The sequence below is a fragment of the Sphaerodactylus townsendi genome, linkage group LG06 (genome assembly GCF_021028975.2).
Source record: "Sphaerodactylus townsendi isolate TG3544 linkage group LG06, MPM_Stown_v2.3, whole genome shotgun sequence".
NCBI classification, from domain to species: Eukaryota; Metazoa; Chordata; class Lepidosauria; order Squamata; family Sphaerodactylidae; genus Sphaerodactylus; species Sphaerodactylus townsendi.
The window spans coordinates 113,003,470-113,029,100 of NC_059430.1; the positions used below are offsets into that span (position 1 = coordinate 113,003,470).

At 56.3% G+C, this 25,631-nt stretch overlaps 1 protein-coding gene across 5 annotated transcripts in view; it reads left to right on the forward strand.

Annotated features, from left to right (window-relative positions):
• The window catches only part of HIVEP3 (HIVEP zinc finger 3), a 149,812-nt gene that overhangs the window by 105,310 nt on the left and 18,871 nt on the right, over window positions 1-25,631 (forward strand). For all 5 annotated transcript variants that reach the window (XM_048500501.1, XM_048500502.1, XM_048500504.1 and 2 more), the window contains one exon: window positions 11,823-11,998. In XM_048500501.1, coding sequence (XP_048356458.1) covers window positions 11,823-11,998 — 176 coding nt within the window. The remainder of the gene's footprint in view (window positions 1-11,822; window positions 11,999-25,631) is intronic.

The following is a 25,631-nucleotide window of genomic DNA, read 5'->3' on the forward strand; positions in this document are numbered from 1 at the left end:
AGAATGCTCCCTCCCTCCCTCCCTCCCTCCCTCCCTCCCTCCCTCCCTCCATTCAGTGTCAGTTGTTCAATGAACTACAAATGCTCTTGTAGCAAAGGACCATGTTCAATAATGCACAAAATAATGGTTTTGACCAAAGCAGAGTGTAAAAATGAATAATTCTTATATTGATTCAGGACTGTATTCTGATGTGGAAGCTGACAACTTTCTCAACTGCATCACCTCAGCTGACCAAACTAACATCTTTATCTGAGGCAGAGTATACCTCTGGACTTTCTTGGTTGTCTCCCATCCAAGCACTAACCAGGGCCAGCCCTGCTTAGCTTCCTAGATATAATGAGATCTGTCTAGCCCAGTGGTTCTCAACCTGGGGGTCGAACGACCCTTTCACAGGGGTCGCCTAAGACTCTCTGCATCAGTGTTCTCCATCTGTAAAATGGATAAATGTTAGGGTTGGGGGTCACCGTATCATGAGGAACTGTATTAAAGGGTTGCAGCATTAGGAACGTTGAGAATCACTGGTCTAGCCCAAGGGTGTCCAACTCCGGCGCTTCAGATGTTCATGGACTGCAATTCCCATCAACCCCTGCTGGCATGGCCAATTGCCGGAGTTGGACACCTCTGGTCTAGCCTGGGCCATCCAGGTCAGAATATGCTAACCATTGTTGGTTTAATTAAAGGATAATTTTGCATGACGTCTACCGTCAAGGTCATTGTCCCCTGACATTCAAAGGACACTTTTTCATCAGTTCTTTGCTTTTCATCAGGGCAGTGTTTTTTTCATCAGCACCAAGAGGCCTCAGAAGGGGCTGGGAAAGCTTCGCCGTGCAAGAAGACCTCTGCTTGTGGTTTCTTAGATTTCTCTCTTTGAACCTGGCCCTTGAGGAGACGTGGCTGCTTTCATCAGCCTGTTCCTTAGTACAGTTCGCATCGTGTAGGCAACGGTGTTGCTGTGCTGGATATCCCCCACAGGGAGCCCTGGCTTCTTTAGTGAGAGTTTGGAAAATATTCGGCCCCCCTCCCTGTGACTCACTGGGAAAACGTCCAAGTGCGAGGTTCACAGTCCCAACACAGGCCTCAAGGGGGGAGGCGGCCCAGGCCCAGAGGCATTTTCCATTGCTGACCTGGGAATCGTGTTTTGTTTTTTTTCCATGCTCACTCAGCATTTGTGTGCGAAAGTTCTGCGAGGGATTTCGTTCCCATTTTATCAGTCTCCATGCAACTTGGGGCACTGGTCTCGCCCCAGGATGTGGCATAGCCTCTTGGAGCCTGACCAAACTCCATAGCCCCCAGAGGTCTCCACCCCAAGAAGATGATCTCCTCCAGTTTGGGCCGAAGAGCAGCTTTTTGTGGATAGTGGGTTCTGCTGGTTAAGTTCGGCTTACTTTTTCGGTGTCTGAAAATCCACCTGTTTCTCATTAAGAAAAAGGCAAGAGGGTCTAATTTACAATCCATTACCTTTTGAGTGAACTGCTGGAAAAAAAAGTGAACTGAAATGCTAGATTGATCCCACCTGGCAGTAAGAACAAGAGGCCAATTTTCTGTTCCTAGTTCTGTTTCTGTCTGTTTTTGTCTGGGTTGGTGTGAAATTTATTGCATGTGATTTTCCAACTCGTGGGAAAATGAGGACTAGACCCAAGGTGAATTCCCACTTATCCGTGAAGTTCGCTGTGAGACCTCTGTTCGGTCACTCTCTCACAGCCTACCTCACAAGGTGATTGTGAAGATAAAGTGGAGGAAAGGGAGAGCCATGTACATTTCCTTAAAGAAAAAGTGGGATGAGGATATAATAGAAAACTTACACTTCTCTACACGTATATAATATTCCGTTGTCCTTTTTACTGCATTTTCTCATTGTGCAGTATATGACAAATGTTTATACATAGCTATATTTTAGTTTCTTTTTTAAAAAAATTATTCTGTATCAGTAAAACCAAGGAATTAAAAGGAAAATCACAGAGGACATAATTTGTGCTGTCCTGAACATGGGTCATTTGGTGCAAATAGGGGAAAGCTGAAAGGAAATGGGAGGGGGGTGGTAGAGATTCCTTGCATGGGAAATAGGGTTGGGAGCATTTGGCATGGCACTGGGTCAAGTAATGTTTGTAACGCATTGTCGAAGGCTTTCACAGCCGGAATCATTAGTGTATTGTGGGTTTTCCAAGTTGTGTGGCTGTGTTCCATTAGCATTTTTTCCTGACGTTTCGCCTGCATCTGTGGCTGGACGAAATGTCAGGAGAAAATGCTACTGGAACATGGCCATACAATCCAGAAAACCCACAACACACTAATGTTTGTAATGTTAATGGGTTATTAAATTCTATTGTTAGGAGTGGCACATATTTTCAGTGTCTCTAGTTTTATCCCTTCCCCCACTAGAAATTGCACAGTTTGGTGCTTATATATATGGATCAACAAATGGAATGAGAGGATGCCCAATCCCTGCAGGCAACCCTCCCTCACCACTTGTGAGCTGGCCAGCATGGCTGCCGTGCCGGAAGGGTGTATTCCTGATCCCCCCCAGGCAACCTCCCTCTCCATGTGAAGCTGGTTCCAGCTTTGCAAGTTGTGAGGCAGCCAGCATGTCTGACTGAGGGGGACAGAATTCTCAATCCCTGCAGGTAACTCTCCTCACCTCTTGCAAAGCCATTTCTGGTTCCACAAGTGGCAAGGCAGCCAGCAGGGCTGCCAGGGAGGGGGATTCCCAATCCCCACAGTCAACTCCCCTCACCACTTGTGAAGTCAGTCCTGACTTCAGAAGCGGCAAGGCAGCCCCGTACAGCTGAATACAGGGCTATCAGCTTTTTAACAATTTTCAGATCTTTTAAAGCTGAATTTTCAGGACTGTTGCAGCCGAATTTTCATGTCTTTTGAAGCCGAATTTTCAGGTCTTTTAAAGGTGAATTTTCAGGACTGTTGCAGCCGAATTTTCAGGTCTTTTGAAGCTGAATTTCCAGGTCTTTTGAAGCTAAATCCAAAAAATACTGAAGAAAGGTGGTTGCCCTTCATTTGTAGTCTCTTGGGGCCTGGCTTGATTCTGAGAGCCCAGGCCCAAGGAATCGCTCTAGGCTTCACAGCATCCTAAGATTCATCATTGGTCAAACCATACACTAGAAATCTCCCAGAATGTGAGTCAAGCCTACTGAAGTTTCTTTTGTTTGTTTAGAAAACAAATCCCACCCCCCTCAGAAACTACTTCAGGCTGCTACAACATGAAACAACAACAAAAACTTAAAGCGATCAACTCAAGTAGAACCTGACCCCGGCAGCAGTTCATGAATTGTGTTGCTTTCTGTTCATACCTTCGGCTGCCTAATTAAAACCAGAGGTGGGATCCAGCAGGTTCTCACAGGTTCCCGAGAGTAGGTTACTAATTATTTGTGTGTGCCGAGAGTAGGTTACTAATTATTTGTGTGTAGCAGCCTGCGCCTGCGCGCATTCATTTCCCGCCCAAGGACCAGCACAGCAGCTGCATCCTTGCCACAGCCCCGCCCAGCAATGTGCTGCCCCGGAATGCCCAGCCACGCCCCCGTTGTGCCCCGCCCAGCCCCATTGGTGCTACGCCACTGTTTGAATCCCACCACCATGGGAACCTGTTACTAAAATTTTTGGATCCCACTACTGATTAAAACTGAAGTCTTCTCCCAGTGACATCCTCCAAGTTATTTACAGAAACATGAGAGACAGAGGCCCCTTCTGCACAGGCAGAATAATGCACTTTCAGTCCACTTTCACAATTGTTTGCAAGTGGATTTTGCTATTCTGCACAGTAAAATCCTGCTGCAAAGTGGGTTGAATGTGCATTATCCTGCACGTGCGGAAGGGGCCAGAGGGCCCCAAGCCCTCTGGTTGGGCTCAACCCCTCCACTGTGTCCCTGAAACAGCATCCATAACTCCAGTTGAAAAAGTAAAAGGGTCACTTAGCACTTTCTCTTATTGGCTGCCCTCCTGCACTGGGGATATCTAGGAAGAGCATCTTTAACCCTACCCCTGCCCTGGCCCTCCAGTTACTCCCATTTCTAGCCAGGGTATGTCTTCCAAAGAGGGAGCTGCACCATCTGCTGTCACTATGATTTGTAACTGTGAATTTCCCCAAGATGTTGCTGTGGATCTTTCAAGCAGGGGCTCTGTCATGGCATCTGCTCAAACCTGCAAGCCCCCGCCCCCCGGCACAGCTTCAGCAGCCAGCAGCCAGGAAGGGATAAGGAATCTCCTCATTCCTGGACAAACATACACATCATACAACATGGATATACGTTTCACAAGTGATGGGGCCAATCATGTCACAGGGTACAGCTCGAAGACACATGACACAGCTATTGCAATGGGATTTTTGGAAACTCTTCCAGGGCCCCACAAATAATTGAACCCTGCTACTTGGGAAAGAACTCACTAGTTTTTATTCATTAGAATGCAAGTTGAACCCTAACAGCAACAACTCCAGCAACCATCTTAAGAACAACCATAACTTCTTCTTCCCAGACACCACCAGGAGGCAGTTGGCCTCTGTTGCAAAGATTAATTCTTCCTTAAATGTGTCATCCTTTGTAGCTCTTGACCACAGTAGCAAACCAGATGAAACTTGGTAGATCTGTGGCTGTTCTTACCTCTTCTCAAAACCCCACAAATTCTTACCTCTTCTTAAAACCCCACAAATCATCTGTGGCAACAAAACATTGTGCATTTGTGTACAATTTTAGCATACAATGCACAATATTGAACTGCCCCCAGTGGGGCAGCTGCAAATGCGCCCTGTGTCTCCAGTTGGAACAGCTGCTGAGATGATAAAGCATTGATCTGCTTCCAAGCTACTCTCCTTTCTCCGTGTCATGTCTGTCTGTCGATTGTTCCAAGTGTTGCTGGCACACGCCCAGTTGATCCCAGCTGTGCCAAGTCTTTTTGGCAGAAATCTTCACTGGCGCGGGAAAGGGCATAAAGGACGCTGGTCTCTGCCCTGGCGGAGCAACCCACAAGAATAAGGAGGAGGCTAGTCACCTCCTGGCTGGGGGAAATCTCATGAATGCTGTCAGCTTAAACTGCCCTCTTTTCAAAGCGACGCTTATGAGAAGGCGTTTCTTTGTTGTGTCTTAAAATCTGTTCCTGTTTGTTCCAGCAAGTGATCTGCTGGAGAGGATGGGAACAGTTTACTGAGCTGTATTTGGCGTCGGTTCTGCTTAAAGAAGGGAACACGGGCTCCCCCAAGGAGGACCATGCCGGGGGGGGGGGGGCTTCAAACCCTGGAGGGCTTAAAATGTCATTTTGTAAAAATTCAAAATTGTCATTTGACTAGCTTTTTAAAAAACAACAACTAATTATGTTTCATGGTGAAGGATAAAATCAAGGTCATGTTTGGTGCCAAAGACTTGAATGTTGCAAAAAAAAGAAGAGGCTAATTTCACACTACCTTTTCATGGCAGTAGATGATGGTCTTATATATTTCTTTATTCATTTGGACAGTTGTATCCCACAGGGAGCCATAATGGTTTACAATATCATTCTTCCTCCCTTTTATCCTCAGAACAAAAAACCTGACCAATTGGTTAGAGGGAGGGGAGGGAGGGAGGGAAGGAGGGAGAGAGAGAGAGGGGAGAGAGAGAGAGAGGGAGGAGGAGGAGGAGGAGGAGAGAGAGAGAGAGAGAGAGAGAGCATGGCAGCCCCAAAATCACCCAGCGAGCTTCCATGGTTGGTGGGAATTTGAACCTAGATTTCCCAGGTGCTAGTCTAACCACTGTACAACAATACATCATAAAAGAAATCAACAGTTAAAATTCTTTCAAATCTTTACGGACTCTCAATCTGCCATTAAAAATCTGAGGTAACTTTATTACATCAGTTTGTTGTTCTTAGTTAACCGGGTAGATCGCAGGAAAGTGATTGTATGTACAGGTGGGCCCTTCAAAACTCAGGGGGGTGGGGGAGAAGTCCCATCTTCCCTCATAACGAACGTTCTGAGGCCATAAAATCCCTCCCACCGGCCTAATTGGGTAGGCCTGAGCAGCAACTGGCATCTCTGCCAGTCCAGAACAACTTGGCTACCAATCTTGATCCTCCTTGATCTGAGATTGCAAGTTCCTTAGCAGACCAGGTGCTCGGGAGCAGCAGCAGCAGCAGAAGGCCCTTGCTTTCACACCCTGTATGTGAGCTCCCAAAGGCACCTGGTGGGCCACTGCGAGTAGCAGAGTGCTGGACTGGATGGACTCTGGTTTGATCCAGCAGGCTCTTTCTTATGTTCTTAACTTTCTCTGGGCTGTCGGAGTCCTGGGATTTTCAAGGCCAGAAATGAGTAGACGTGGGTTGCTGTTGTCTTCCTCTGCATAGCAGCCCCAACCTTCCTTTCTGGTCTCCTATCCAGGTACCAATCTTGCTGATCTCTGACAAGATCAGGCCAACCTGGACTATTGTGGCTGCTACAAGCACAGTTACACGCTTTGAAAGTCAGTGCCTTTCAGTAGACTTGGAAGATTGTGACTGTGTGGGGTGGCATTGTGGGAGAAATCCCTTAGGCCCTTTCCGCACGGCCATGCGGACGCCGCCACACCGGCAGGGATTCTGCCGGTGCAGGGGTGGGGGCCGTTAGCACAGAAGCGTGCGAGCGGCCCCCACAGAGGCCGATGCAGGAGAGGCGGCTCCGCACGGAGCTGCCTCTTCCCCGTCCCTCTCCCACTCATCTCGTCACCATCGTCGCCCTGCTGGCCTCCGTAGACCCGCCTACGCTGCCCTCCGACCTCCAGGGGTCGGAGGACAGCGAGGGAGGGCCTTCGGAGGCCAGCAGGGCAACAACGGCGACGAGGTGAGTGGGAGAGGGACGGGGACAACAGCGCATTCCTGGCGGCGCTGTTCGCTCCGCGCCACCGGGAATGCGCTGTTGTGCCAAAAACCTCCCTCCAGGAGAGAGGTTTTTGGAGGCGGCCTGAGGCCGCCCTGGGAGAGGGGGAAGGGAGGCCAGGTCGGCGGCTGCTGCGTTTCTTTAGCGCCCGTATAATGAAACAGCTCCCTGGGGATAAAAAACGTTTTTGCCATCCCCAGGGCGTTGTTATTGGCCCGAGCAGAAAGGGCCTTAGAGAAGACACTGAGAACTACCAACATCGTAGATACTGGGGTGGGGGGCGGGGGAAGGAATTGACCTTAAATACCCAAAGCTTCTTCAGCATTTTTGGGGGCCCTTCTTCTGTGTAGTGTGTTTTGTTGACTATCCGTTTAGACCCACAAATTCACCCCCTTCCTACTTCCCATGAGACCTTCCAGGCCACAGAATGAAAGTGCTGGAAAAGTCACAGCCTGTTTTTCAGTAAGTCTTGGGTTACTGGCTGTGCCAGACAGCAGGTTATGTTGTCTACTGATAGGGCAAAGTGGGTTGACACAGGACTTCGGGATATAAAGGAACATGTTGGTCCTTGTTGGGGAAACGTCTGAATAATGGGCATCTTAATGAATTGCAGCTCTTTTCTTTCCTACAAACCGGAGTTCTAAACCAGAATGAAAACTGCGGTTTAGAACCCCGGTTTGTGGTCAAGAAACCACCATTGGGTAAAGCATCCAATGTGGGTGTTGTACGAAAAAAGGAGAGCCCTCATCTGGATAGCCCAGGCTATACCTTTTTCAACAGAAAGATGACAGGATATTTGAGTATTCATCTGCCATTTCCTGGACCGCTCTTGTTCTAGGATGCTCTGTTTGGATCCTAGCGCCTACTTCGTTCTGTCCCCAAGGTACTGAGACTTAAATGGAGCATTCTAGAACAAAGTTGGTCCAGGAAATAGAGGATAAGTTCTCAAATCTCCTGTCATCTGTATGTTGAAAAAAGTATAGCAAGATCTTGTCAGATCTCAGAAGCTAGGCAGGGTTAATCGTGGCAAGTATTTGGATGGGAGACCACCAAGAATGCAAGCAATGACAAACCACCTCTGAATGTCTTGGCTTGAAAAGCCTACAGGGTCACCATGAGTCAGCAATGGATGGATGGATGGATGGATGGATGGATGGATGGATGGATGGATGGATGGATGGATGGATGGATGTTTCTTTCAAACCAAGGTATTTCAGCTCTCTGCACAAGAACAGGAAAGGGAAGGCACTCACAAGCCCAAGGATAAACCAGATTCTTTCTCATCACATACAAACCAGCATACATTTGAGAGTTTAAATGTAGTCATAATTAATTTGACATTTCTGCCATATGGACTTCAGCACTTACTCAAGAATATGTATTGGAATACCCACTAACTAAGCTGAAAATGGGGGCAAGTGGAACAGGTAGAATCTATCCTTTCATCTCTCTGTAAATGGTTTGGTTAAAGGGGAGCTAATAGGCACAGACTGATCTTAACCAGACCTTCTCGAGTACGGATCATGAAGCCCCGGCTGTAGGATTGGACAGGGCCTAGTAAACCTTGCAGGTCAGGGGTGGAGCCAGGCATGAGTAAATAGCGCGGCGTAGTGGTTAAGAGCAGGTGGATTCCAATTTGGAGAACGGGATTTGATTCCCCACTCCTCCACCTGAGTTGCAGAAATTTATCTGGTTCATCAGATGTGTTTCTGTACTCCTACATTCCTACTGGGTGACCTTGGGCTAGTCACAGTTCTTTGGAACTCTCTCAGCCCCACCTACCTCACAAGGTTTCTGTTGTGGGGAGAGGGAAGGAAAGGAGCTCCTAAGCACCTTGAGTCTTCTTACAGGACAGAAAGGTGGGGTATAAATCCAAACTCTTATTTTTCTCTTCTTCATCTTAATGCTATAAATATACACAATTTCTTTTTAAAAGTTGAAAGGAAAAAAAATCAGATTTACTCTCTGGTACAAAGGGAAAGCCCAAAAATTTACATGGAATTCCAGATTGTGGGGGGCACCTCACCCCCTAACCCCAATGATGTGGAAGGGATAACTATTGTGGCTAAATACTGCAAAGGCTGTAGGAAAGTTGGTTCCTACTGAAACTTACCTAAACACGAGTGCTTGTTTTATCAATTCCTCCAGCCCTCTAGAGGCCCACTTTACATTTCTGTACTTATATAACTGCAGCAATTTTGCCATGTGAACAGAGATGTTGTTCATTCATGTGCGTATGCGTGAGAGAGAGAGAGAGTGTTGCAGTAAGAAAACATGCCCATTTATGATGGCGAGGTTTTTCATGTTAACAGCTCCCCATGGGGTGATAGCCACCCTGTGGAATGCTTTAAAGGAACTTTAATGCGTGTAAATTGGCCGTCTATATTCCGGCTTGAGTGTTTAGTTTCTAACGTCTGGGCGCATGTATGAGCTGGAAGATTCATGAGGTAATTTCACTTTGCTTTTAAAACTGTTCAGAGTGTATCTTTGTAATTCTGGTGCCATGGGATCCAGGACAGCGGGATACAGGCTGACCCTAAATTAATTCACTGAGTTGGTTTTACCAAACAGCTTCTGATGCTTTGCAGGGGTTTTACACTTCAGATTTGACATGAATTTCAAACCATGCGATAGAGCACTTTGAACCTGCCAATATCATGGTCATTCATTTCTTAGCCTCTTGTAAATGAATCCTTTCTAAAGTAAAACTCATAGAAACCATGAATATCCAGATAGATGTGACTGGACCGATACAGTGTTTTTTCAAGATAAGCTGCGTCTGCAGGTATATTCAGATGGGAGTGATAATGTATGGAGGGAGGCCTTGATTGTTTTCCCATCATGCCTTGATTGTCCCCCCCCCCTTTTCTAGGGCTAATAGCAGCACAAGGAAGGCAGTCCATTTGTGTTACTTTTGATCTGTAGAACCATGTTCAGAAAGAGAGGTTCACATACCCAAATCTCCTAGCCCTTCACTGCAGCATCACTGTCCCTGTGTAGCTATTAATTGCCTTTTGAGAATACTTAGAGCATATGGTTGTTGTGGGTTTTTTGGGGCGTGTGGCCGTGGTCTGGTAGATCTACCAGACCATGGCCACACAGCCCGGAAAACCCACAACAACCAGTTGAATCCGGCCATGAAAGCCTTCGGCAATACTTAGAGGATATGTTCATTGGTCTCCCAAAATCTCATATAATCTTGAAAACCCAATTGGAATGAATTAGCTAACCCCATCTATTTTTTAAGTTGAATACAGACAAAAGTGACTTTAGCATCTTTTCCTCTCAGGAAATTGTCACCTCTGCATCAATAATCAAAGTACAGCCACTTAACATGTGTGGTTTATTTTCTGGGGGTGTTTTTACAGCGCTTGGGTAGAAAATAAATCCCCAACCTATACATTTTTGCCATTAGGATAATTTTCTACCCATGAGTAGAACCAGCATGGTTTAGTGGTTAAGAGCGGCGGACTCTAATCTGGAGAACTGGGTTCGATTCCCCACTCCTCCACATGAAGCCTGCTGGGTGACCTTGTCACAGTCCTCTCAGAACTTTCTCAGCCTCTCCTACCTCACAAGGTGTTTGTTGGGGGTGGGGGAGGAAAGGCAGTTGTAAGCTGATTTGAGTTCCCTTATGGTAGCGAAAAGTGGGGCATAAAAACCAATTCATTAAGAAAACAGTGGTCCAAGGAACCATTTTTCGGTAATCTGAATAAATACCGCTCTTCATGACAACCACAAACAAAAGCTTGGTAGGACATTTTTACCCCTGGGTATATGGGCAGTTTGATTTGGGGCAGACATATGCTGCAAATGCAACAGATGTAAGCCCCCCCCCCCCCCATGATGGGTTACAGTAAGACATGGCGGGGGTGGGGAGATTTGAAAGCTGCTCAGTTTATTAAACTTATTAGCACGTACTTTGCACTCAGTAATTTTGAATGCTTTAGTTTTACTGTTGGGGATTCCCTCTCCTTCCACCCCTGTGTTTGTATTAACAACTATTCAAGCAGCCTCTGAAGATCTATGTCATCTTTTGCATGCTAACCACTTCCCCCCTCCCCTTTCAAAGTCTTGGCCTGATATTGTTGAAAGATGGACTCCTTTTGAAATCAATAATATCTGTTAGGTCAGGGGTCTGCAACCTTCAGCTCTCCAGATGTTCATGAACTACAATTCCTATCAGCCCCCGTCAGCATGGCCAATTGGCCATGCTGGCAGGGTCTGATGGGAATTGTAGTTCATGAACATCTGGAGAGCCGCAGGTTGCAGACCCCTGTGTTAGGTTGTGAACAGAGGAAATTTTTAGGCAGCAGTTTAGGTTAACATTATTTTTTGCTAGTAACGCACATGAGCAACTGGCAGAAATTAGATATTTGAATGGATGGAGCTTTGGTCTTGACACTAAGGGGAAAGACAATTCAAGTGACATGGCTTCGGCAAAAGCCAAGAACGCCCTCCTAAGCACAGTAACACCTTTCAAAGCTGGGAAGGGTGTAACTCGGCTTAGGATTGCGTTGGGAGGCTTGGGTGTTACCGTTCCCTTCCACGAAGTCTTCCTTTGATGTAAACAGACTTCCTCCGGTGCAAAATGGCTTTGTAGAAAGATGAGCGGCAATAGAACAGTGCCCCCTGCTGGGAGATCTGTGCATGGTCGAATGGGCACACTGATCCCGTGCTTCCATGGAGTTCCTTTGTTCATTCAGGGTAGTTGTTGAGCCATGTACAAAGAATGTAAATGAAGTTTGGGTCTGCCCCCTTGAAACCTACAGAGGAGCCCTGTATACAAATCTTTCAGTTCTCTCCTCTCCCGCCACCCCTTAATTATCTCTCACCGATTATGAACATTTCTAGTCAAGTGGGTTTTGTCTTTAGCAATGAATAATGCAATGGATTGTGTGTGTGTGATTTTTTTGTTCTGTTTTATAAGGATGCGTTGCTCCTTTTGAGGTGGGAATCTTTTGTTTTTGTTACCATGACACCCTGTTGCTCATAGGTACAAATCAAATGAAGAGTATGTGTATGTGCGAGGCCGCGGACGAGGGAAGTATGTATGTGAGGAGTGTGGAATTCGCTGCAAGAAACCCAGCATGCTGAAGAAACACATTCGCACGCACACAGACGTCAGGCCCTATGTCTGCAAGTACTGTAACTTTGCTTTTAAAACCAAAGGTAAGCAACGGTCGGCGGCAAAGTGCCTGTGCTAGCGCGTTGGCTTGCTTAATTGAGCTCGCACGGGGGCACTGGCGAAGCAGGGAAGAACGAAAGACCTTGAACCGTGGTGGGCGGAGTGCTGGATTTCTAAATTGGCTAAGTTGTGCAAAAGCAAGCCTGCAAACTGCAGACGCGCCTCCAAATTGGCCGAGTCATGCAAAAGCAAGACTGCAGTCTGCTGATTCGCCTCCAAATTGGCCGAGAGTCACACAAAAACGAATGCCGGTTCACCAGTGAGAGGGAGGGACAAATGAGTTTGCCTCCAGCGTTATCTACTGGCCTTGCACTGAAAGGAGGATTTTGAAAGATTGTTTTTGTTGGCTCAGTTCAAACAGAATGAAAAGCCGTGGTTTGATTAAGCTTGCCGTGGTGTGCGTGATCGTCCAAATGCGGACCACTCTGCTAACTGCAGTTAAATTTGGGTGTATCGAAACAAGGATCTGAAATCAGGATTCAGAGTTAGTCTGCTAACCACAGTTGGTCGATTAACCACAGTTGTGTCCCCTTTGCACAAACCGCAGACTTCAGGGTAGGGCAAAAGCACCGAAACCGACATTTGCCAAAGCACCCTGAAATCTGGTTGCACAAACTACCCGGTGTTAAAATAAACCATCGTTTTGCATTACGTTTGACCTCAGCCATTGCAGCGAAAAATAAATCAACACCCAACTCTCCACAACTGAACAACCTATCAAACAGCATCTGATCATTGGCCAAAGACCTTTAATTTGACGTTCACAAAGGGGGCTTCACAGGAAGGTGTCTGGGGCTCTCAGATATGTATGCTGTTTTGTTACCACCCTTTATTTCTTTGCCTGCAAAGGTTATGTGTCATTTCAAGAGCCCTTTCCCTTCCAGAATCTACTTTGCAATCCAAAGCTTGCAGGATTGCCTGTTCTTGGGAATGATGATTCTGAGCCCCCCTTCCCCCCCCCCCCTTTGCCTTCCCTTAAGCATCTAGTTTTGAGAATTATGGTACTCTTGTTCTTTCACTGACTTTTTGGCCAAAGGGGGTTCCCAATCCTCCTTGCTGAGGAAACTTGAACAGTATGACAGGATTGTAACCCAAGGAGATTTTGAAATCTGACAAGCCATAATTTGAGGATTTTGAAAGAAAAACTCAGAATTTTTTATTCCATCTAATAGTTTCTGAGGTCCTACCGGTTTTCCCCGAATATAAGACAGTGTCTTATATTAATTTTTGCTCCCAAAGATGCGCTATGTTTTATTTTCAGGGGATGTCTTATTTTTCTGTGTTCTGTTCGTCGGGCATGCTTCCAAACAAAAACTTTGCTACGTCTTACTTTCGGGGGATGCCTTATATTTCGCACTTCAGCAAAACCTCTACTACGTCTTATTTTCCGGGGATGTCTTATATTCAGGGAAACAGGGTACTACTTTGGTTTTGCTCTTTGCAAAACAGGGAAACATTTTTTTGTAAATGCTAGTCAATCCATACATCTTATCTTCAGTCTACGGTGAGACTTTTTTTTGGTGAGGTTTACTGAAATTCTGTTCCTTTCTAAGCGAGTTTATGCAGGAGAATTTCTCAGCAAGTCGTGCCAACTGCATTCTTAATCAATAAGCTTAAGCTTTAGAATGGATTCATCCATAAGTGGGCTTCAGAGAACGTTGCCACTAAGGTGGCACTGGGCCAGGTTTTTGAGGTTGTCTGTTAGGTGGAATTGGAATGGGCTTAAGGAGTGGGTCAACCGCACTTGGAGTACTGGGTTCAGTTCTGATCGCCGCATCTCAAAAAGGATATCGAAAAGATAGAAAAAGTGCAGAGAAAGGCAACAAGGATGGTTGAGGGACTGGAGCACCGTCCTTCTGAGGAGAGGCTGCAGCGTTTGGGACTCTTTAGTTCGGAGAGGAGACATCTGAGGGGGGATATGATTGAAGTCTATAAAATTATGCATGGGGTAGAAAATGTCGACAGAAGAGAAATTTCTCTCTCGTTCTAACAATACTAGAACCAGGGAGGAATACATTGAAAATGCTGGGGGGGAAGAATTAGGACTAATAAAAGGAAACATTTCTTCACACAATGCTTGATTGGTGTTTGGAATATGCTGCCACAGGAGGTGGTGAAGGCCACTAACCTGGATAGCTTTAAAAGGGACTTGGACAGATTTATGGAGGAGAAGTCGATCTATGGCTACCAATCTTGATCCTCCTTGATCTGAGATTGCAAATGCCTTAGCAGACCAGGTGCTCGGGAGCAGCAGCAGCAGAAGCCCATTGCTTTCACATCCTGCATGTGAGCTCCCAAAGGCATCTGGTGGGCCACTGCGAGTAGCAGAGCGCTGGACTAGATGGATTCTGATCCAGCAGACTCTTTCTTATGTTCTTAAGGAGGGTTAAGGTTAGGAGGGTGGAGGAGCTTCCAAGAATCACCACTGGGTTCTGGCAGGTTTTTCTCAAGCTGGGTTTGGGCAGAAATGTCTAGGTTCTGGTAGAAACCAGTTTCAAGAACGGGTGTAGCTAAGGAGTAGTTCATATGCTTTCCCCATGGCAAGTCCTTTGCTGAATCCGTGGTACTTTCATACGAGGGTGAAATGGTACTTCCAATGAGAATGGACAATACTGAGGAAGAGGGGTCAATGACCTGACTTGGCAGAGGGCCCCTTTAGATGCTTCCGTCTTTAGCTAGCCTATCAGGAAGACTTTCAATATAGGCCTTAATGTGGGTTGTAATGTGGCTCCAGGAGGGGAAAGATGAGCATTCAGATTCATTAGTAAATTTGAAAAGGAGTCTTTAACCTGCAATTTGGACTCCTGTGGCTCTCTAACTCTTTTGGCACCCCTCAACTCTTTTGGCACCCTTGGTGCCCAAGGTGACCACCTAGGTGTGCCTACTGGGTGGGCTGTCCCAGAGAGGCATCCTCTCCAGCAGAAACCATGGTGCATGCCATCATGATGTCTTAGGAGGGTTTTGCTGAGGAGCCAGTGTGGTGTAGTGGTGGATTCTAATCTGGGGAACCAAGTTTGATTCCCCGCGCCTCCATCTGAGCAGCAGAGTCCTATCTGGTGAACCAGATGTGTTTCCGCACTCCTATGTTTCTCTGGGTGACCTTGGGGTAGTCACAGTTTTTCGGAACCCTCTCAGCCCCATCTGCCTCACAAAGTGTCTGTTGTGGGGAGAGGAAGGGAAAGTAGTTTGTAAGGCCCTTTGAGTCTCCTTGTAGGACAGAGAGGGGGGCAGTGTAAACCCAAACTCTCCTTTTTCTTCCATGTGGAGGTCTTTAACTCGCCCCTCTAGGGGTCCTCCCAAATTTTGCAGCTCTGTTGTTAAAAAATAATAACACTTCCCCCTCACATTTATTGAATCTGAATTTTTAAATTTTTTTTGCCATTTTCCATTTTTTCATGCTATTCCTCCCCATTAAGTATGTGCCATTTTTAAACATTATTTTTACATTAATTGCTACTAAGTTCCATAAATGCACTCAAATACTCCCCCCACCCCCCACCCCAAAAAAACCTACCGAACATGGATTGCCTGAAACAACATCAAGAACAGAGCAAAATATAATCAGGGTGCAATACAAAAATACAAAAAGAAACAAAGGCCATTTCCACACGGCCACGATCGGGGGGTGCGTTGGCATACATGACGCCAACGCACCCCCCCCCCCCGTTGGGGGGGGGGTGGGGGTGGGGGGGGTGGGGGGGGGGGGGGGGGGTGGGGGGGTGGGGGGGGGGGGGGGGGGGGGGTGGGGGGGGGGGGGGGGGGTGGGGGGGGGGGGGGGGGGGGGGGGGGGGGGGGGGGGTGGGGGGGGGGGTGGGGGGGGGGGGGGGGGGGGGGGGGGGGGGGTGGGGGGGGGGGGGGGTGGGGGGTGCGGGGTGTGGGGGGGGAGGGGGGTGGGGGGGGGGGGGGGGTTGGGTGTTGGGGGGGGTGGTGGGGGGGGGGGGTGGGGGGGGGGGGGGGTGGGGGGGGGGGGGGGTGGGGGGGGGGGGGGGTGGGGGGGGGGGGGGGTGGGGGGGGGGGGGGGTGGGGGGGGGGGGGGGTGGGGGGGGGGGGGGGTGGGGGGGGGGGGGGGTGGGGGGGGGGGGGGGTGGGGGGGGGGGGGGGTGGGGGGGGGGGGGGGTGGGGGGGGGGGGGGGTGGGGGGGGGGGGGGGTGGGGGGGGGGGGGGGTGGGGGGGGGGGGGGGTGGGGGGGGGGGGGGGTGGGGGGGGGGGGGGGTGGGGGGGGGGGGGGGTGGGGGGGGGGGGGGGTGGGGGGGGGGGGGGGTGGGGGGGGGGGGGGGTGGGGGGGGGGGGGGGTGGGGGGGGGGGGGGGTGGGGGGGGGGGGGGGTGGGGGGGGGGGGGGGTGGGGGGGGGGGGGGGTGGGGGGGGGGGGGGGTGGGGGGGGGGGGGGGTGGGGGGGGGGGGGGGTGGGGGGGGGGGGGGGTGGGGGGGGGGGGGGGTGGGGGGGGGGGGGGGTGGGGGGGGGGGGGGGTGGGGGGGGGGGGGGGTGGGGGGGGGGGGGGGTGGGGGGGGGGGGGGGTGGGGGGGGGGGGGGGTGGGGGGGGGGGGGGGTGGGGGGGGGGGGGGGTGGGGGGGGGGGGGGGTGGGGGGGGGGGGGGGTGGGGGGGGGGGGGGGTGGGGGGGGGGGGGGGTGGGGGGGGGGGGGGGTGGGGGGGGGGGGGGGTGGGGGGGGGGGGGGGTGGGGGGGGGGGGGGGTGGGGGGGGGGGGGGGTGGGGGGGGGGGGGGGTGGGGGGGGGGGGGGGTGGGGGGGGGGGGGGGTGGGGGGGGGGGGGGGTGGGGGGGGGGGGGGGTGGGGGGGGGGGGGGGTGGGGGGGGGGGGGGGTGGGGGGGGGGGGGGGTGGGGGGGGGGGGGGGTGGGGGGGGGGGGGGGTGGGGGGGGGGGGGGGTGGGGGGGGGGGGGGGTGGGGGGGGGGGGGGGTGGGGGGGGGGGGGGGTGGGGGGGGGGGGGGGTGGGGGGGGGGGGGGGTGGGGGGGGGGGGGGGTGGGGGGGGGGGGGGGTGGGGGGGGGGGGGGGTGGGGGGGGGGGGGGGTGGGGGGGGGGGGGGGTGGGGGGGGGGGGGGGTGGGGGGGGGGGGGGGTGGGGGGGGGGGGGGGTGGGGGGGGGGGGGGGTGGGGGGGGGGGGGGGTGGGGGGGGGGGGGGGTGGGGGGGGGGGGGGGTGGGGGGGGGGGGGGGTGGGGGGGGGGGGGGGTGGGGGGGGGGGGGGGTGGGGGGGGGGGGGGGTGGGGGGGGGGGGGGGTGGGGGGGGGGGGGGGTGGGGGGGGGGGGGGGTGGGGGGGGGGGGGGGTGGGGGGGGGGGGGGGTGGGGGGGGGGGGGGGTGGGGGGGGGGGGGGGTGGGGGGGGGGGGGGGTGGGGGGGGGGGGGGGTGGGGGGGGGGGGGGGTGGGGGGGGGGGGGGGTGGGGGGGGGGGGGGGTGGGGGGGGGGGGGGGTGGGGGGGGGGGGGGGTGGGGGGGGGGGGGGGTGGGGGGGGGGGGGGGTGGGGGGGGGGGGGGGTGGGGGGGGGGGGGGGTGGGGGGGGGGGGGGGTGGGGGGGGGGGGGGGTGGGGGGGGGGGGGGGTGGGGGGGGGGGGGGGTGGGGGGGGGGGGGGGTGGGGGGGGGGGGGGGTGGGGGGGGGGGGGGGTGGGGGGGGGGGGGGGTGGGGGGGGGGGGGGGTGGGGGGGGGGGGGGGTGGGGGGGGGGGGGGGTGGGGGGGGGGGGGGGTGGGGGGGGGGGGGGGTGGGGGGGGGGGGGGGTGGGGGGGGGGGGGGGTGGGGGGGGGGGGGGGTGGGGGGGGGGGGGGGTGGGGGGGGGGGGGGGTGGGGGGGGGGGGGGGTGGGGGGGGGGGGGGGTGGGGGGGGGGGGGGGTGGGGGGGGGGGGGGGTGGGGGGGGGGGGGGGTGGGGGGGGGGGGGGGTGGGGGGGGGGGGGGGTGGGGGGGGGGGGGGGTGGGGGGGGGGGGGGGTGGGGGGGGGGGGGGGTGGGGGGGGGGGGGGGTGGGGGGGGGGGGGGGTGGGGGGGGGGGGGGGTGGGGGGGGGGGGGGGTGGGGGGGGGGGGGGGTGGGGGGGGGGGGGGGTGGGGGGGGGGGGGGGTGGGGGGGGGGGGGGGTGGGGGGGGGGGGGGGTGGGGGGGGGGGGGGGTGGGGGGGGGGGGGGGTGGGGGGGGGGGGGGGTGGGGGGGGGGGGGGGTGGGGGGGGGGGGGGGTGGGGGGGGGGGGGGGTGGGGGGGGGGGGGGGTGGGGGGGGGGGGGGGTGGGGGGGGGGGGGGGTGGGGGGGGGGGGGGGTGGGGGGGGGGGGGGGTGGGGGGGGGGGGGGGTGGGGGGGGGGGGGGGTGGGGGGGGGGGGGGGTGGGGGGGGGGGGGGGTGGGGGGGGGGGGGGGTGGGGGGGGGGGGGGGTGGGGGGGGGGGGGGGTGGGGGGGGGGGGGGGTGGGGGGGGGGGGGGGTGGGGGGGGGGGGGGGTGGGGGGGGGGGGGGGTGGGGGGGGGGGGGGGTGGGGGGGGGGGGGGGTGGGGGGGGGGGGGGGTGGGGGGGGGGGGGGGTGGGGGGGGGGGGGGGTGGGGGGGGGGGGGGGTGGGGGGGGGGGGGGGTGGGGGGGGGGGGGGGTGGGGGGGGGGGGGGGTGGGGGGGGGGGGGGGTGGGGGGGGGGGGGGGTGGGGGGGGGGGGGGGTGGGGGGGGGGGGGGGTGGGGGGGGGGGGGGGTGGGGGGGGGGGGGGGTGGGGGGGGGGGGGGGTGGGGGGGGGGGGGGGTGGGGGGGGGGGGGGGTGGGGGGGGGGGGGGGTGGGGGGGGGGGGGGGTGGGGGGGGGGGGGGGTGGGGGGGGGGGGGGGTGGGGGGGGGGGGGGGTGGGGGGGGGGGGGGGTGGGGGGGGGGGGGGGTGGGGGGGGGGGGGGGTGGGGGGGGGGGGGGGTGGGGGGGGGGGGGGGTGGGGGGGGGGGGGGGTGGGGGGGGGGGGGGGTGGGGGGGGGGGGGGGTGGGGGGGGGGGGGGGTGGGGGGGGGGGGGGGTGGGGGGGGGGGGGGGTGGGGGGGGGGGGGGGTGGGGGGGGGGGGGGGTGGGGGGGGGGGGGGGTGGGGGGGGGGGGGGGTGGGGGGGGGGGGGGGTGGGGGGGGGGGGGGGTGGGGGGGGGGGGGGGTGGGGGGGGGGGGGGGTGGGGGGGGGGGGGGGTGGGGGGGGGGGGGGGTGGGGGGGGGGGGGGGTGGGGGGGGGGGGGGGTGGGGGGGGGGGGGGGTGGGGGGGGGGGGGGGTGGGGGGGGGGGGGGGTGGGGGGGGGGGGGGGTGGGGGGGGGGGGGGGTGGGGGGGGGGGGGGGTGGGGGGGGGGGGGGGTGGGGGGGGGGGGGGGTGGGGGGGGGGGGGGGTGGGGGGGGGGGGGGGTGGGGGGGGGGGGGGGTGGGGGGGGGGGGGGGTGGGGGGGGGGGGGGGTGGGGGGGGGGGGGGGTGGGGGGGGGGGGGGGTGGGGGGGGGGGGGGGTGGGGGGGGGGGGGGGTGGGGGGGGGGGGGGGTGGGGGGGGGGGGGGGTGGGGGGGGGGGGGGGTGGGGGGGGGGGGGGGTGGGGGGGGGGGGGGGTGGGGGGGGGGGGGGGTGGGGGGGGGGGGGGGTGGGGGGGGGGGGGGGTGGGGGGGGGGGGGGGTGGGGGGGGGGGGGGGTGGGGGGGGGGGGGGGTGGGGGGGGGGGGGGGTGGGGGGGGGGGGGGGTGGGGGGGGGGGGGGGTGGGGGGGGGGGGGGGTGGGGGGGGGGGGGGGTGGGGGGGGGGGGGGGTGGGGGGGGGGGGGGGTGGGGGGGGGGGGGGGTGGGGGGGGGGGGGGGTGGGGGGGGGGGGGGGTGGGGGGGGGGGGGGGTGGGGGGGGGGGGGGGTGGGGGGGGGGGGGGGTGGGGGGGGGGGGGGGTGGGGGGGGGGGGGGGTGGGGGGGGGGGGGGGTGGGGGGGGGGGGGGGTGGGGGGGGGGGGGGGTGGGGGGGGGGGGGGGTGGGGGGGGGGGGGGGTGGGGGGGGGGGGGGGTGGGGGGGGGGGGGGGTGGGGGGGGGGGGGGGTGGGGGGGGGGGGGGGTGGGGGGGGGGGGGGGTGGGGGGGGGGGGGGGTGGGGGGGGGGGGGGGTGGGGGGGGGGGGGGGTGGGGGGGGGGGGGGGTGGGGGGGGGGGGGGGTGGGGGGGGGGGGGGGTGGGGGGGGGGGGGGGTGGGGGGGGGGGGGGGTGGGGGGGGGGGGGGGTGGGGGGGGGGGGGGGTGGGGGGGGGGGGGGGTGGGGGGGGGGGGGGGTGGGGGGGGGGGGGGGTGGGGGGGGGGGGGGGTGGGGGGGGGGGGGGGTGGGGGGGGGGGGGGGTGGGGGGGGGGGGGGGTGGGGGGGGGGGGGGGTGGGGGGGGGGGGGGGTGGGGGGGGGGGGGGGTGGGGGGGGGGGGGGGTGGGGGGGGGGGGGGGTGGGGGGGGGGGGGGGTGGGGGGGGGGGGGGGTGGGGGGGGGGGGGGGTGGGGGGGGGGGGGGGTGGGGGGGGGGGGGGGTGGGGGGGGGGGGGGGTGGGGGGGGGGGGGGGTGGGGGGGGGGGGGGGTGGGGGGGGGGGGGGGTGGGGGGGGGGGGGGGGGGGGGGGGGGGGGGGGGGGGGGGGGGGGGGGGGGGGGGGGGGGGGGGGGGGGGGGGGGGGGGGGGGGGGGGGGGGGGGGGGGGGGGGGGGGGGAAAGGGGGGGGGGGGGGGTGGGGGGGGCGAACCTTTGGCACTCCAGATGTTATGGACTACAATTCCCATCAGTCCCTTCCAACATGGCCAATTGGCCATGCTGGAAGGGGCTGATGGAAATTGTAGTCCATAACATCTGGAGTGCCAAAGGTTCGCCACCACGGGCCTAGCCCCTCCAGGCTGCTTCTTTAGGCAGGGCCAATGGAAGGAATGTGGGCTAATTCTTCACCCCCCTCACGTGACCAGCTGTGACTCCACATGTCCCGGTGAGTGCTTCGCCTCTGCAAAGTGCAGACATTCACAAAGCCATGATTTGTTTAACTGTGTCAGTATGTGAAGCCAGGATTCGGCTTCCAGACAGTTGTTAACGTTGGGGTTTGCCTTGACAAATGCCCTTTTCCTTCAGCATCTCACTGTAGCTGAAGACGACGTTGCCAGGAAACAAGCCAGCATACGGTTGGGGTGTCTCCATTCATACATAATAAAACATCTCATAGTTAAAAGGATTCTGCTTCAAGCCCATCATCGGATCCTGGTTTGGCAGACCCTAACCAATCACACGTTAGTGGAGTGGCAAGCATTCTGGCAACCGAATGAACCACAACTTAATTAAGCTTTATTTTTGCTCAGTGTCTAAGCCGAAAGGTGTAGCTGGTAGAAGGCCAAACAACACATTTCTTGGAGCTCTCTGGGGATGCACCTTCTTCGTTGCCCCTCGTCAGCTACAGGGAAGGGCATTTTAAAGGTCTGATTCAGCTCAGGAAAACAGCATGTTAAGGAAGGCAAGAACCCCTATTCACAGCACAATCCCGAGTTGAATTGCGCCCCTCCAGGTTTTTAAAACGCCATTCCCCACTGCTGCAGTGTGGTTGCTGGAAAAGCAAGTCTGGACCCTGCTCATTAGAAAAGACAGTGCCAAGTTTGACCCTTTGTTTCTGATATCTGTTCAAATCTCTAAAGGCGTGAAGTCATATGGGCATGATCTTCTCCCCACCTATTCTGAATTTGGTGGAGTGGGGGGCTGGGGGAGAACCCTGTGCGCAAGTGGATCTGCCCAGTGTCATTCACACAACAGCCTTGCAGCCCTGTGAGGCTGCCCAAGGGGGGGGGGATAGATTTGTGGGAGTTTTGCGAGGAAGAGATCTCTAAAATCTAGTTCTCACTTCCACAGAAGGACTCTTAAGGTGTTATTCCATTTCTGAGAAGCGGAAGTCTCTTTGGAGCCACTGTGTGCGGGGGTAGAATTTGAAATATTTCCTCTGCAGGGTTTTCTTACGAGGCACTATTCCCCTCTTTCTCTCGTTGTTACCCTTCAGCACAGGGGTATCCAACTCTGGTGCTTCAGATGACCCTGGACTACAATTCCCATCAGTCCCTGCTGGTGGGAATTGTAGTCTAGGAACATCGGAAGCACCAGAGTTGGACACCCCTGCTTCAGCAGATTCTCAGCTGTCACCTGGATAATTTGTAGTTCTCTTCAAGCCATAGGTGGGGATATTTTTTAAGGCATATTTTCCAGCACACCTTCACCTTTAGCATTCTGGAACCCCAACCTTGTTTTCTGGTGACCCTGGTGCGATGCTTTTGGGATTGTAACGAGACGCTTTACTATTAGAAGGAGTGATCAAATTTTCTAGTGAAGTAGTTAGAAGTTGTTATTGGAGCCACCAGCACCTTGATTGGACGTGGCATTGCTCTCAATACCCTTCCACGAGGAACATTGCCCCATTCTCTCTGTTTAATTCAACCACCTACTTGGTGAGAGTTGTTTCAGAAAGTTGTTGCTACCAGTTTAACTATCGCCATGCCGTTTTGTCACTGTGTATTTGGGGAATCCGGGCCCCTTCTCACATGCAGAATAATGCACTTTCAATCCACTTTCAATGCACTTTGCAGCTGGATTTTACTGTGCGGAATAGCAAAATCCACTTGCAAGCAGTTGTGAAAGTGGATTGAAAGTGCATTATTCTGCATGTGTGGAAGGGACCCCAGATAAACAGTGCAACATGATGGGTAGCTCCAGCAGCTGCATTGGTTCTGGGGGAGTATTGAATCAGGTTCAAAATTCTGGCACTTACCATCAACCCTAAACCATCTGGGGCCATTGTATCTACTGGACCGTCTCAGGACATCCCCCGAAGAGCCTTACACTCAGCGAACAACAGTCTGCAGGTGATGTCTGGCCCAATAGCAATCCAGCTGGCCTCAGCCAGGGCATTCTTGGCCCTGGCCCTGGCCCCAGCCTGGTGGAACGCTCTGCAGGCCTTGATGCAATTCTATAGGGCCTGCAAGACAGCTATTCCACTAGGGCAGCAACGGTTTACCATCTAATGGCCTCCCTCTCTCCCACCTTTTTTCTCCTTCCTATAGCTTTCTGTGTGCAATGATAGGAATTTATTGTATTTTTAGTGTATGAGAGGTTTTTTTTCAATCACCATCTGGGTGTTCCTTATAGTTAGAGCAGATAGTTGGTTTGAGCATATTTAATTGCATTGTGTTCTTTGTATGTTGGAAGCTGCCCTGAGCCTGCAAGGGGGTGGGCAGCCTACAAATAGAATAGCACAATTAAATATATACACTTTGAAAACATGCCGTCATGGATTTATGTATCAGGCAGTCCATGAGCAGAAAGCTACACAGCTGGCAGGATCTGATGGAGGCAGGCGAGACGGGCCCAGCAACACAGAGCTTTGGAAGAGCCAGACCCTTCCGGCATCTTATTTTGCACAGTGGCCACTGAGTTGTTTTGGAGGGCCACCAAACAGGACATAGAAACCAAGACCTTCCTTTGATATATCTCTTTAAAGCTAGGTTTCATAGGTTTACTGCTTCTGAATACAAGGGTTCCCTTTACTTATCATGGCTGGTAGCCAGAGGTGTATGGCCTATAGGGACATGTGGTGACCCATGTCCCGGGCGCTCCACATAACCAAACGGTGTGCGCCCCAGCCGCACGCCCCCAAGCCCCGCCCCCTGCTGACCTGTAGGGAGGTGGGGGGGCTTGGTGATGGGTGGTCACGACACGCACCTGGGCTGCCCGCCGCTGCTGAGCCCCCCCCCCCCACCGCCGTGCAGGCCAGCTTTTGGGCAAAAGCCAGCCTGCACAGAGGGCGGGGTTTGGGGGGTAACCCCATGCACCCAAGCCCCACCCCTGAGTGCGGGGGGCCTGGGGGAGGGGGACATCCGGAGAAGGAGTTGTCTCCAGGTGCCATTTCCCACCCAGTATGCCTCTGCAGGTAGCCGTTCATGAACCTGTCAGATGAAGGAAGAAATCTTAGCTGTGATTTCAAAGAATCACTGCAGCTGGAGACACAGTTCTGCCCACCAAGGCCATATCCCATCTCTTCCTAGCAGAGGCTGCTATGCAAAGAAGATAAATATCCGTTCAGTGTTTTTGTTTCATTTTCAGCATCCAGAGAGCAGAACTTTGTATGTTCCATGGTAGAAGCCCCCCAGTTTGGGGATGTGCAGCCATTTTCAGACAGCTGTATGTCACCCTAATGCCAATTTCAGTGCCACCGCAAGAGAAATACAGAAAGGGGAGAGTAGGTTGAACACGATCTGTTGAACTAGCTGTGCAGCCCAGACTGAAGATCCCTAGGATTCTCCTGTGGTCACCTGAGAGGATATCCACTGGACTCCCGGTGGTTGGTTGGACCAAAATGGGTTTATATCGCACTCTTGCTTCCATTGTGTTGGCCAGTTTTTCCTACATCTTGGGGCTCCCAAGGGAAAGGCCAAGGGGGCGGTAGGGTTGGAGTGGAGCAGAACCTTGTGGGGCAAAAATCTGGGGCGAGCCACAGCTGGAGTGAAGCTGTGGCTGCCGGGAGAGGGGGAGTAAGCATAGTTTGGTCAGCAGCATCTCCTTTCCCGAGGCCACAGTCAGAAGCCAGGCAGGCAAAGAGCAGCTGCTTGAGGAGAATGGCCAGAGGGAGGAAAACCTTGGCCCCGGGGGCGGGACTTGAGCTGAAAGTGGGGATGTTTTTATACAGTTTCCACATAGCAGGGGAAGCTGGGCCCCTAACCTCCACAGTGTGGGAGAAACAGCTGTAGTTCACCTTCTCGCAATGAATCTGACCTCCTGTTGTTGTTGGGTTTTTAAAAATAAAAGTTTAACCACTTGGTTTTCCCCTGATGAACACAGTTGCTCGAAAGTCTGGTTAGTCCAGGCAGTATTGTTACAGATAGTATTGCATTTGGATTCGACTTTCATAGTTGGCTAGTAGAAGGTTGGCTACGAGCCCAGCCACAATTTGTGGACCCCTGGTATTAAGTATCCTTACCCGTGCTGCCAGAAATGGCACCTGCATGCCCATTTGGTGCTCCCCCCAAAAAAGCTAAATCTAGATTCTTCTGGAGCTGAATGGAATCCAGACCAGACAGATGGGATTTTGGGTGGCTCCTTCCATGCACTGAGGGATGGATTAGGCAGGCCCTTTGACAGTAGGCCCCCTATCCATGGTTTTGAGTGACAACATTTCTACCGTACCCGGATGGTTGGTCTGAAGGCTTAGAGAGCACTTGTGTTCTCTGCAAAAGTTTTCTTGGAACTGTGCTTTTAATGTCCAAATAGAGTTGTGTGCAGGTGTGTACAGGTAAGGGGCTAATTTGCTGTTGGTAGAAAGGGCTGTCAGGTTGCAGCCAAGTCATGGCAGCTCCATGGCTTTTTCAAGGCAAGAGATAATTTGCCATTGCCTGCCTCTGTTCCTCCTCGGTGGTCTCCCATCCAAATACAAGAAACGGCCAACCCTGCTTAGCCACTGAGATCTGACAAGATCAGGTCAGCCTGGGCCATCCTGTTCAGGGTGCCGATTTGCTAGTTAACAGAAGTACCCAGAAGTGACTGAAACGTAATCACCATTTGTGGCTGTGAAACCCCTAGATAGATGTTTGGAAGTAGGGTCAGGATACTGATGGGGAGGAAGGCAGGCCTACTCTCCAGCATGGTGTAGTGGTTACGAGCAGGTGGATTCT